We start from the raw sequence: 13,001 nt of genomic DNA, 5'->3' as shown, positions 1-13,001 counted from the left end.
TCACTGTCAGGGTAGCTAATGATCCACAGAGTGAGAAACATAATTTGTACCTTATATAATGGGGAATGTGTGAGTCAGTTTTGATAAGAATTGGCCTGAACTTTCTTTGGGGGATCAACCAAGCTCAGGATTTGGCAGCTTCTGTAAGAACTTTTTCTTGAAACTATACAGTTGGACTCCTGACTGTTCCTAGTAGTTGTCATTTCAAGAGTTATATTAGTTTTGGTTGCTTCTTTTTCCTTCTCAGTTTGCACTGAGAAGTGTCTTCAGCTTGTGAAGTTTTCACAAAGGAGGAGTGAGGCAGTACCTGTGTAGCCAAAGATGTAACTGCTAGGAAGCCTGGTGCAAATAGTAGTACTGTGAACATCCTAAAAAATGATGCCATATTGCAATTACTGATTTAACTTGGTTGATGCATTTTTTTCTGAACTCATTCTGAGCTGTAAATCGGGCAGGCAAGGTACAGCAGTGAGATTCAATGGCCTCAACCAGTGCTCCAAACTCCTGAATAACTGATATGAAAAACAGGTTGATTATAGTATTTGGGGTGGAGGGAGAAAAATACCATTTTGACAGACAAAGAAGTTTTGGTAAAACTTTTCTCAGTTAGTTTTATTTCAGAAATGAACTTTCTGTCACCCTCCACTTAAAAATGCAAAGATGCCCAATGAATGCTAAAGAAGAATGTTTTCAGCTAAAATTAAGCAGATGTACAGGTGCAAACATGTTTTCTGTATGCAGCTGCTGTGCAATTAAATTTTTTAGATGTGATTAAAACACCTGGTCTGACCTTGTCAATATAAGATGCTATTTTTCACACTGAATTATATCTTTGTAATTATTCAAAGAAGTGTAAGGCCAAATTGTGGTCAGATAAAGTAAATTATGTTTTAGCAATTGGTTATAATTCAAACAGAACCAGATCGAGGAAAGAAACGACAAGTCTTAACTTTTCTGTTAGTCATTTTGGAACCCAGTGTTCTGTGTAGTTTTTCATTGCTGTGATGTAATTGTTCTTTTGCAGAAATGCAGTGCATTTCTGTTTTAACTGCAGAGAAGCAACATTAAAATCCTACCAGATTCAGTCATTGTTTTTGTGCTGATCAAAGCCTATGCTGTGTCCATCTGTTTAGAAATTAGTGTGATGGTTGGGCTCAAGACAGCACCCTTGCTCTTGAAGAAAGCATAAATCCTATGTATGAGCTACTTTCTAAGACATGAAATGGTACTGAGAGGAGGATTTATGATTTCAGACAAGTTTGTTCTCTCCCTGTCTTTACTTGTTAACATAATTTGCACAGCTGCATTTTCTATATGCCCTCCAATTCTCATCAGTAAATTTCAAGGTTCTTTTCATTATTACCAGAAAAGTTTCTGTCTTTGTGAGACTAGAGTTTGATAGTGTATGATATATGTGGTAGAAAATACATGAATTAGAATTAATTTAAAAATAAATTATCAAGCATCTGTTGACATTTCATTTATCAGTATTGTTACATGTGAACTTGATAATAGTGTAATTGAATAATGTTTTACATGTGTCATGTACATGAATTGTAACTTAGGATATGGAATTTAATATCCTATGGAATTACTGCAGTTTATTCTCTGAATGGAGACATATACCATGTGGCATTTTTGATTATTTTGAAACATAATAAAGAATTGAGACTCCCCTAGTTTAAGAATAGCTTTTTTCTAAGCATCTTTTAGGGTTTCAAGGCAGAAAATCTGCATTTTTTTGTGGTTTGGGTTTTTTCCTTGTTTTATCTGACAATCTACAGACGAAGGTTTACCAAATGTACATTTTCTCAATTGCTAACATAAGAAAAATCTGTTCATTTTTTACCACATACAGTCTTAATCTCAGAGGTTATTTTTGCATGCCATCTGAAGTAAAACCCAAAATCTAATAAAAGAATTTCGCTGTATTCTGATCGGTATGAGGTTTTTTTCTGAAACAAAGAAGTGAATTTCCTCTTTTAAACAGCACTGATTTTTAGGAACTTATGACTATATAAACTCCAAGTAAATCTTAAAGGTAAAAACTATACTTTGGAGTACAGCTTTCACATCTAATGTTTCAATTGATTAGAGAAAGTGCAATAGTCTGAATGCTTCCATTAAAAGTAGAGGATAGGGATTGGTGAATGATCTAATTTCCAATGATCACTGGTAAACACAAAGGTGGGTTGTCATTTTTTTCAGGTGTTGTTCTGTAATTTGAAACAGAGAAAATGCAAGAGTTCCATAAGCTTTTGTGTTGGGAAATGTTTGTTCTTTTGGGCTACATTTTTAATTAAATTATGCTCTATTTGTTTGTTTCATCAGTATGTTTTGCATAATAAAGTATCTTCTCACTGAACAAAAAAAGGAGTAGAAAGGGTTTTGTCAAAGAGACCAAATGTATTCCTTGGACATATTGTAGTGGTGAACAGATTCTTAGGGCTGAGCCAGCTCTTAGAACTCATGTGGAAATATATGGTCTTTGCCACAGGAATGGAAGAAATCCACAATTTGTAGTGAAAGATTTCTATATATTGTTTATGGTTTAATCAGCCTGTGAATAAATATAGATAGGTTATGAAGTTAAGTAGTGATATTATTCATATTGGTTGCAGGACATCTCCAGGTCCTTATGTCACATACCAATCATGTTTTATTTATTATTGTGTCAAAGTGTGGATGTCCTTGTTTTCTATTCTATTACCTTCTTCTTTTTATTCCTCCTTTTTTTTTTTCCTGAGAGCTATACTATAACCCAGACCTCAGTCCATATGCAGTTAATAAGGTGTGTTCAGGGAGTTGTCAAAAGGAAGTTGAAGTCAGAAGATAACTCACCTTAGTGAATGCTTTTTAATGTTTTAATGTTTTTGAATTTATCTTCTTTTGTTTTGTTTTTTTTTTTTTGTTTTTTTTTTTTTGTTTTTTTTTTTGTTTTTTGTTTTTTTTTTTTTTTTTCTTTAGGAATTCCTGGGATATATCAAGTTTACACCCATAACCTCCCAAGGCCAGGTTACTTCTACCAGCAGAGAGGGTGTGTAACAGAAGATTCAGTATGAGTAGTCTCTGTGGGAATGCTCCATGTGTTCTGGGAAAGTTATAGATAGACATGAGGAGTCAAAACTATTCCTTAGTGCTGATACTTGTGGTTATTATGTTCCCTTTGAGACAGTTGCAGAGCTTATTTGCTGCATCCTTTATTTTAAGCAAATGGTCAGGGAGGACAAGGAGAGGGTAAGATCAAAAATCCATATGCCTTTTCCCTCACCTGGTATCAGCCCACATCACTAGCTATGTGTAAAGTGGGAAGTAACCTGCTTTTCAAAAAAGGGAAAGCTGGACAACAGTGAAGTTTTAGTGAGATCCCTGAGATCCATGCCCTTTCAGGCACATTCATTTTCCAGTAAGAGTCTTTGTATAAGTTCTGTGACATTTATAGGAATAGTATATCATTATTTCATTTCCTGAAAACCTCTTCTGCTTGAAGAACAGAGGGAATGGCCACCACGTTTTTTTTTCCTACAATGTGTCTTCTGTCATAAGTCAGTTCTTGTTAGCATCACAAACAGCTTCCACATGATTTTCAGAGATGATATTATAAAGCAGTACTGTGGATTCCCTTTCTTCCATTCCTGCAATATTCAGTAAGTGTAGGAGAGGGATAAATCTTATGGGTCTATTTGTTATTGACTTTCACATTACTCTGGCACTGTTTGGGTATTCCTATGGGAATGCAGAGTTCTATTTAGGTTGATGTCAGTCTTCCTTAGAGATACACAGAATATTAGGTCAGGTAGGCTGAAGTCTTTTCCTGAGTACTCCTGTACAAAGAGCAGTACATTACCTGGGACCTCATACACAAATACATTCCTTGAGACCGGCCAGGCAGCCTCCAATTAGGCAATATAAAACTAATGAAAATGGATGTGGAGATTAAATAGAAAACAGGCACCTAAAATTATATGAGCTTCCAGAATCTTCTTTTGAATTGGGTTCAAGAACTATACATCTTGAGAATTTTTATTGTCCCAGTTACAAATTCAGAAATTACACTTCCCAAACTTTATAACAATTTGTTTGGGTTTACAACTTAATTTGGGTGGGGAGGGTGTGATGGTGGTGGTGTTTGTTGTTTTTTTCCTAGTTAAAAACCTGACTCCATTTACTCTTGAAAGTGGTGGAAGCTGGCATGTAGGGAAGAAGAAGGAGGAGGGAAATTAAATTTAAGCATAGAGTTGAGTGCATGTTGGGTATTTAAATTCTACAGTTGTGACACAGGGCTGTAATAAAATCAGGAACAGAAATTCACAGTAGGAATATGACATAAAGAAGCCACTTTCACTGCTAGTACAATTGTTTTGGTGGATGTTGCAAACTATTTTCTTCAGATTGCTAAAGATAATTGACTGTTTTGAACAGTTAAAATCTGCCAACTCAGAATGCCTTCTGTGAGGCTTGCTAGCCCAAGGCTTGTTCTTTCCTTTGAGTGGAGGTGCTGATGTAGAAGGTGTTCTCAGATAACTGCATCTAGACATTTATGCTAAGGTATTTGCCTTGAGGAGGAAAGGATAAAATATTAGCTGTATATTTTAAAGACAGTGAGGAGCTAAAAAATGGGATTTCTATAAAGAAATGTCTTGTTATAACAATAGCTTTAGGGTGGTTTTTTTATAAGATAATAATCATATCTTTGGTTCAGACTGAGGACTCATTTAATGGCAAGCACCCTCAAGTTATTGTTTGGATCAACATATAAATTGAATATCCTGATTTGAAAAGAAAGATGAGAAAGCATAAAACATAATATTAAGTTGGTGAAAGATAATTCTCTAAGAGCAAATGCACTTCTACCTTCTGTTCCCTCTTCCATCTTTCTTTCCTCTCCCCTCTTCTCTGCTTCTTTACCTTCCTTTGTTTTCCAGTCTTTTTTTTTCTTCTATATATTAAGAAATACAGTCCTAAAGTTCATGCACTAGGGTGTATTTTCAAAGCTAACTGGAAGAGAATAACTGAAATTTACACAGTGGAGACTTTTATCCAAAAGTTCTATTCCCTCCTGGAGTCCCAGGGAATGAAAATAATAATACGATAGCATCCCTTAAGATAATATCCAATATTCTTTTTCTCCTGTACCTTTTCTAGGGATTTAGGCATCCAAAGAAGGCAAAAAGGAGCTCATGTTTGTGTCTTCTCTTCTGTGTTAGAAACAATTCTTCTGTATAATGTGTTTACAGAAACATTGATTTTCACAGGCTATCTCAAAAGGCTTGATTCTGGGAACAGAAAATAAGGGAAAAAAAATTGGTAGGATGTAATAAGAAAACAGTCCCAAACTGAAGCTGTATTGTCATAAATCTGTATTACAAGACTCTTAGTTTTTAAACCTGTGTATCCACATGCAGACTGCTGTTGCCTGTTAAAGACAGCACACAATAACCCCCGGACTATGCCCAAGAACTGTTAGGGACTTTGCTATTTGGCAAGCCTAAAAACCATGTCAGGTCCCATTCTAACAATTTAACAGCATAGACAGTTGCATTCCTGTGGCATAAGAACATTTTCTGACAATATTAATTTTACTAGCATAGATGTTGAGGGTAAAAACCAAAATAACATTACTAAATAAGGTTTAAATTCTTGAAAGAAATCAACAGACTTCACTAGGCCCAGTGGGACCAATCAAGAGAATAAAATGTCATTAGGCATTTTTACTTTTTTCATTTGTTTATCCTTAATTACTGAAGGCTTGTTTGGTGCTGAAAATGGTACAGGTGAAAATGGCTTTTCCTTTTATTTTGCTTATCCCATCATTCTCCCAGCTTCACTGGTTACCTTGATGGGGTTTTTTTCCCTGAAAAAGAAATGATACTGATTTCATACTGTATGTCTCTAGTCAGAAAGTTAAAGAGTCTGTGAAAGGAAGGCTTCTTGGGCTAACAGGAGTGTGTGAGTGCTATGGACTGTCAGAGATGAGCAGTTTTGCTTGTGCTGCTAAGGACTGGGTGCTGCCTTAGAGGGGAAGAAAATCTGCAGTGACCTGGCTTAAATCTAGGGAGGAGTGAAAGAAACATTTGCCACCCTTTGGTGCCAAAAGCTGAGAGTGCAAGTGACACAGGTTTCATAGGTACATTGCATATCAAAGTGTCAGTATGGAGGGATCAATCAAACCAGGATTTAGGTTAGGGTAGTTCACATTTTTTGTCTTTTCCTTCGGTTACCGAGGTCTTTTCCTTTTCTCTCCAGTGGAACATTAGTGAGGTTTTAAAAGCACAGATGGAGGAAAAGGAGGAAGTTCTACCCATCTCCTTTCAAAGCATGTGTGATTTGTTGCTTATTTGCTGTGCAGAGGAGTAATGTGAACTGAATCTGATAGATGACAGGATGCTTCTCCTACAGCCGGATCACCTTCTACTCCTTGATATCATAAGATCCAGTGGGAAGGGTGGTTCTTGTGTCTGAACTCAGAGCTCATACAGACAAGGCATGTCTGAGCAAGCAGGCAGAACAAACACACAGTACCAGGTACTAATTTGAATATACCAGTGCATGTAACAAACAATCCCCTTGCCCCTGTCCTCAGGCAGCAGATGCTGTTGCCTGCCAGAAACATCAGAGATTTTACTGGCAATAATGTGTGTCATTTCCACACTCTGAGAAAACCCTTAACAGAGTTAACAGGAACACTGCTGAAACGAGCTCTTGCCATCATGTGCACTAATTTTAAGCATGCCTGTTTTCTCCTCTTATATTCTGGTTTAGTGCAGTTTAGTCAGACTGTTTCTGGGCTCTAGCCTCTTGGCACTGCTTTCCAGTAGAAATAAGAAATATGAAAGCGCATCTTAGAGGAAAACATGTAACAGAGGAGATAATAGGTCAGATTTCACTTGCCAGTGCTTCTTTAAGTTAACAGCTGTGGGTCAGAATACATTTTTATACAGAAGCACAGCCAGAAAATTTAAGCTTGCACAGTGATGTCTCATGGTGTTTATATTCTTCATTTCATGACCTTTGATGCATTGTGTGGCAAATGATCAAAGACTAAAAAACAGGGATTTTTGTTGTTGTTGTTTTTATTGTTTTAAGATATTTGACATGCTTATTTTCTGATAACACTATATTTCTTTATACTGGATTTTTTAATTAGCACAGTCTATGTAAAGATGTATTTTCATCCCTTAGGAAAGGAAAAGTAGGGATGTGTTTTCTTTTGTTCCTAAAAGTCCATGAAGGATGGATTCTTGACTGCAAAGTCATATATGATATTACTTTCTTAGTGCTTTTCCTTTGCTCAGGTAAGGTCTCTATACCCTTTTCAAATGCCTACCCCTGTCTAAATATTTGGGGCCTGTATTTTTACTCACAAGTTGCCTGTAATTGATAGGTCACTGTTTCTACTAATCCATAATAGCATATTGCTCATTAAAAAGCAGGATTTGCTGTTCTACTTTCCTCCAAACTGTATAAATTCTAAACTACAAATGACTGTGGCAATTTTTCTGTAGGAAGTATACAGTATATAATATGTAAGAAAGTATATAGGAAAGCCAGACACTCCTTCACAGACTCCTGTCTTGTCAAACCAAGACACAGAGTGTCTCCAGTTTTGTAGGAATTAGGTATTCTCCTACATACAGTTCTATGAGTAAGCCACATGATGGATGAATAATTTGGCTTATTTAGGCATTGTAATCTTGTTCTGCTACAAGGATAGAGCCAAAACAGATTGGCTGCTGCTCAAGGACATTATTTCTGTTTAATTCTTTTGATTGTTTATGAAGCAGGAGAGTGCCTGTAGTGTCTGTGTTAGTAAAGTTTGTTTTCCTTTTTTTTTTTCCTCTTTACACATTTTTGTCAGGGATTCACCTTTTCTTGAGTGGTGCTGACCTGAAACCTAAAACAAATCTGCTTTGGAATGACATGGAGATCCACTTATAAATTAAATTATTTCAGTGTTTATATAGGAAGCTTTTTGAAGTACAGGAAGATTGCCAAAGTGGAAAAATGTGCTAGAAATACAGAAGTGTTTTATGATAAATATAGTACTCATAGGTGAGGTTAAAGACTCTGATATAGCTGTGTGCATATATACTGCAGAGAAAGGAACTCCACACGGCTATTTTTGCTTTGCTGACTGTAATCCCATCAAGGCAGCTTTATAGACATCTTCTAAAGTTTTTTATTATTATTTGGTTAAGATTTTGAGGAGGTGACAAAAATCCAACTGTCACCAAGAAATGACCTCAAGGCAGTTTCACAGATTTGTCCAACATGATTTACACATACTTCTACAGGCTTAGATGTATTCCTTGCCCCAAAGTGCTTCAGACTGTGGCTACTCACATTTTCTAAAAAATAATGGCCTCATATATGTGGTGTGCTATTTAACCTTTATTCAATCTAGCTTTTTTCAAAACATTAAGAGTAAGGACCAAGAAAGAGAGAAATTGCCCCATGTATTTTTTCAGTAGGCATTGCAAGATATATTGACTGATCCACTTTTATGTTTACAAATAATTCCTTTTGCTAAGTAGTCCCTCACATCCATTGGACTCAATCTCTATAGAATAATAACCATTATGAGATTTTTAGCATGTACTAGAACGATGAATTTCTCAGAATGCTTCTTATCTAAACAAAATCAAATCTTTGTATCTTTTTTTAGCCAGTATCCTGTGGTGGTAGTCTGAGAATTACCTGCACCTTGCTGCTCTGGAGGGAAGGAGGAAAGGGCTTATGGACCAGAAATCACTTCCACCCCTGCTGTTGTTGAGCCACAGTTATCCAACAGTACTAACACAAAGCAGAAAGATTTAGGGTCCCCTTTCTTTTTCATTTAAGTCAATGCACGTTGATAAAATTCTAACAAAAAGGAATCCAAGCATGGGAGTGAGTTACTTATTATGGAAATTTCCAGTGATGCATTGTAATGTTGGATTTTCAATTTTTAAAAGTGGTTACATTCCTAATTGGTGAACAAAAAGGACCAATTTATCCCTTGCTGTGAGAAACATTTTTCTTATATATTATTCTCATGAAGCCTCTAATTCAGCCAAACACATTATGTAAATGGAACCTATGAAACACTTTCTAAAATATATATCAGATTTGCATTACTAGCCTGTTGTGTTAGATTGAGGAAGGGACCTTGTTGCACTGTGGCAATTTTTTTTACTTTCATAATACTCCTTTCTAAAATAAATTGTGTTTGGTACAAATAAGGCTTCTATCAATAACCTTGGGTGTATCCAAAATGAGTATTCACTAACTTCACCTGGGCATTGTGATCATCTTCATCTTTACTGATCTCAGGAACAAGACTTTTATGCCCCTTTTAAACTAGAATTGCATTCTTTTGATACAAAATCTGCAAATGTTGGACTGCAGTAATTGTTCCAATGCCAAATGAATTTTAATCAATCTGCCTTGCATACAGATTGAACTCCTCAAATTAGGGGGCTGGCTGAAAATTAGGGGGCAGTGTAAGAGCTGTGAAAGCTAAACTTTTTTTTTCTGACACAGTCAGAAAACAGATTTACATCTATCTTGTACACATTGTTTGGAGTCTGATGGTGTTAAAATATAGCATTTTTAAAGATAAAATAAATATGTAGTTTATTTATTTATGATAAATTTAAGATAAAGAAAGATGCAGTTTAAATATGTACATGTATGGCTATGTCCCTTCTGGAGACTTTAGGTTTGATTTTTGACAGTTGTGATACATTAAGAAGCAAAATCAATTATCACAAAATAATTTACAGCAGAAACTGAGCATAGTAGTTTATTTGCATAATGAAATGCTGTTAGTATTGATTTTGTACAAGTTTAGGTGGAAATATTAATAACACTATTTTCATTTCTGGTCTGGCTTTAAGATTCTCCACTTTCCTTGGCTTTCTCTTATGCATCTCACCAAACACATGTATTTTGTCTTTGAAGTGAAGGTCAGAGAGGTGTGAATTTCAAACCAGAGAGCTTCCCATGAAACTAGAAAAGATATTCAGACACTGAAGTAATAAAAAATAGCAATTAACAAAGTGAAACATCCATTAAAACTATAGGCAAATTTGATTATTTCTGCAATTTAAGAAGAAATATTAGGGGTTTTTCTAAAGTGTTTCTAGTTTGTCTAAAGGTTACATTTGATTGGTGACCATAGGGACTTTTGTAGTGTAGGGACATGGTAACTGCTTCTCTACTTCTCCATAATGATTTAGGGACCATCCAGAGCTAAACTCGTAGAGATCAGCTTCTCATTTTGCCTTACAGCTGTCTTTTAAAAATTATTATTTGGTACATTCAGAACAGCAAGTGGGCAACTAATAAGGATTAGTAATGGGGAGGTTTTATTTAATTCAGTTTTAAGCTGCTTTATTCAAGAAAATCCTTAAAACACAGATTATATTTTTGGAGATACTAACACACTGCCATGAATTCTATAGTATGTACAGTACTAAAACATATTTTCATGGAAGATTAATGCTTGTATACAGTATGTGAATTTACTGATTACATTTTTATTTCCACATTGAAGTCTTTGTGTTTTACTCTTGAGGGGATTTTCAAAGAATCATCTCAGGTTTTAGAGAAAATATAACAGTATTTCTAACTCTAATGATTTTATCACTAGTCTTGCTGTATTTAATTTTGTATTTCAGTACTTGTCTCCTGGAGTACCATAAATGTGTGAGAGTTCATACTTTTATTTTTAAAAATAATTATTCTCCCTAGTTACTAAAAAAATTGAAATGTGGGTTGAATTTCTGCCTGTGTTCACTCACAAGCAAATTAAAAGAGTAAAGAAATTCAGCATTTGAATGGGAATCTCACTGTTGTGTTCAATTTAACACATCTCTATTTTTTGTGATTTTCAGACTTGAGGTTGGTAATAGCTCTGAAAGATAAGAAGTAACATATAGCACACTTTACTTTGGAACAGACAGTTATATCCATCAGGGGTTAGCAGAAGTTACCTTATATTAGAGCAAAACCATTAGGTCTAATCAGCATGTTACTGCAGTGAAGGCACATTTCATGTGTGTGCATTATGTTCTATGTTACTCAATTTTTCTTTCACCTTCCGTGTACTGATCCTGGGCAGGTTTTTTGAGACCACTGACTCTCTGGCTCTTCTTGCTGTAACTATCACTGGAGAGTCTCTGAATGCAGACCAACTCAGGACTAAAACCATTTGTCCTCACTTATTTCAAGTGTTTCCTCTCTGCATCTCCACAAGCAGTGTTCTCCCAGGCTGGTGATAGCCATATTTAGGCTCTGCATGTGTGATGGGTGTCTGCATTCCTGTAATGGTCTATGAAGTCTTAGCCCACACAGGCAATGGAGACAAACTGGTGATTCAGTTCACCCTACTGCAGGCACCTGGAGGCTGATCAGCTCCAGTGTCCACTAAGTGTATTGACAATAGCAGGAATTCCTCACTCACCAAATGGAGTTTCTCAATTACCTTATTTATGCCCAGCACTTAAGTTTCGGTGTCTTGCTCCCATATTGAATCCCACATCTCTCACCAGAAGCTGAATTGCTTTACTCATTATTACTAAGAGAATGCCTTTGTCGCAGGGTTCAAATGGCTGCATTGAGATGCTGAAGGCACATGATGGTTTTCACAAAATATTTAGTTTTCCTAGATGGTCACATACCTATTTTATCCTACCTATTGCTATTTGATGTTTTACCATATATGATCTTTCCTCACCTCATACAAAGGATATCTGTTACTAAAGGCCTTTTCTTGGTTTAGGTTTCAGTTCTCAGTAAAGTTTCAACTTTCAGTAAAACTTTGCTTCCATTTCCTCATATCTGATTCATGTTAGAAACCATCCCTTTTTAAAAGTACTGCAATATGCCAGGGTAAATTCTGGTTTTTCGTATGTAATAATCCTGTGTACTGTGAATTAAAAATTATTATTAAATTAGAAGTTTGAAATTAAGCTTTCTGTGGAATTCTGTCCAGTCCTTGTTCATCACTCTCACTGCTTCATCTTTAACAGGAGTCCTGTGCTTGTGTTCCAATGTGTGCATCGCCATGTCATTTGCCTGGACTGCTTTCATTTGTACTGTGTGACCATGCTGAATGACCGCCAGTTCATCCATGACCCAGAGCTTGGCTACTCCCTCTCCTGTGTAGGTATGTTTCTGGTGATTTTTTTTTTTTTTTTAATGTGATTTTGATTTCAGGGTAAGATTTTTTTAACACCTCTTAGTTTTGTGTATATCAGTGGAATTATACTGCGTTCATAGGAGTTGTTCAATTTGTTGGAGAAAATATTTGAATATTGAAGTGGATTATGCTAAGCATGTGAACTGAAGAATTGACTGGATTTTAAAGGGCATTTCTTTTAAAATCAAATGTTTACTTTCTTCACATTAGTATTTTATAATCATGAAGTGCAAGCAGATGACAGCATTATACTCTGGTTAAAAAAAAAATAAACAGCTTGACCTCCACATTTTCAATTTCAAATTAAGTAAATTATTAACTTTCTTGGTCTGTCTTCAAGCACTAATAAAAAAAGACTGAAACAGGAATTCTAAATAATCTCCCTATTTGGTGAAATTATTAGTGCTAATTATCACCTCTTTCAATGAAACGTAGTTACATGTTTTACTAGACTAAAGAGCAAGGTTTGACTTATCTAAATAAAGAGTTAAATAGAATATAGAAGATTTGTTTTGAGTATTGATTTAATTACACTGGCATATGGACTGCAAAATTGTCAAAAATTTTGCTATGAAGAAGTATATTCTATACATAGCCCTTTTCTTGGTGCTAAATTAGAATGGGAGTATATATGTTTGTCTCAAGTGCTGTATCATGGTATGAGAATAATTTTACAGCATCTTAGAAGCTGCATAGAAGATGGATTTTCCTGGTTACCTGAATAGCTGATAAATAAGTTTCAAACCCCACTGGATGGGAGAAAAATTGACAAAAGTTCTTAGTAGAGTGGCATCTATTTAATCTGAGAACATGCCTT

At 35.5% G+C, this 13,001-nt stretch overlaps 1 protein-coding gene across 1 annotated transcript in view; it reads left to right on the top strand.

The window, feature by feature from the left end:
• Positions 1 to 13,001, top strand: part of PRKN (parkin RBR E3 ubiquitin protein ligase) — a 681,559-nt gene that overhangs the window by 399,959 nt on the left and 268,599 nt on the right. The window contains exon 7 of the mRNA XM_021544140.2: positions 12,015 to 12,151. Coding sequence (XP_021399815.2) covers positions 12,015 to 12,151 — 137 coding nt within the window. The remainder of the gene's footprint in view (positions 1 to 12,014; positions 12,152 to 13,001) is intronic.

This window comes from Lonchura striata, chromosome 3 (genome assembly GCF_046129695.1).
Source record: "Lonchura striata isolate bLonStr1 chromosome 3, bLonStr1.mat, whole genome shotgun sequence".
NCBI classification, from domain to species: domain Eukaryota; kingdom Metazoa; phylum Chordata; class Aves; order Passeriformes; family Estrildidae; genus Lonchura; species Lonchura striata.
Note: the sequence above shows the minus strand (reverse complement) of the source record. Positions and strands in the feature narration are given on the sequence as shown.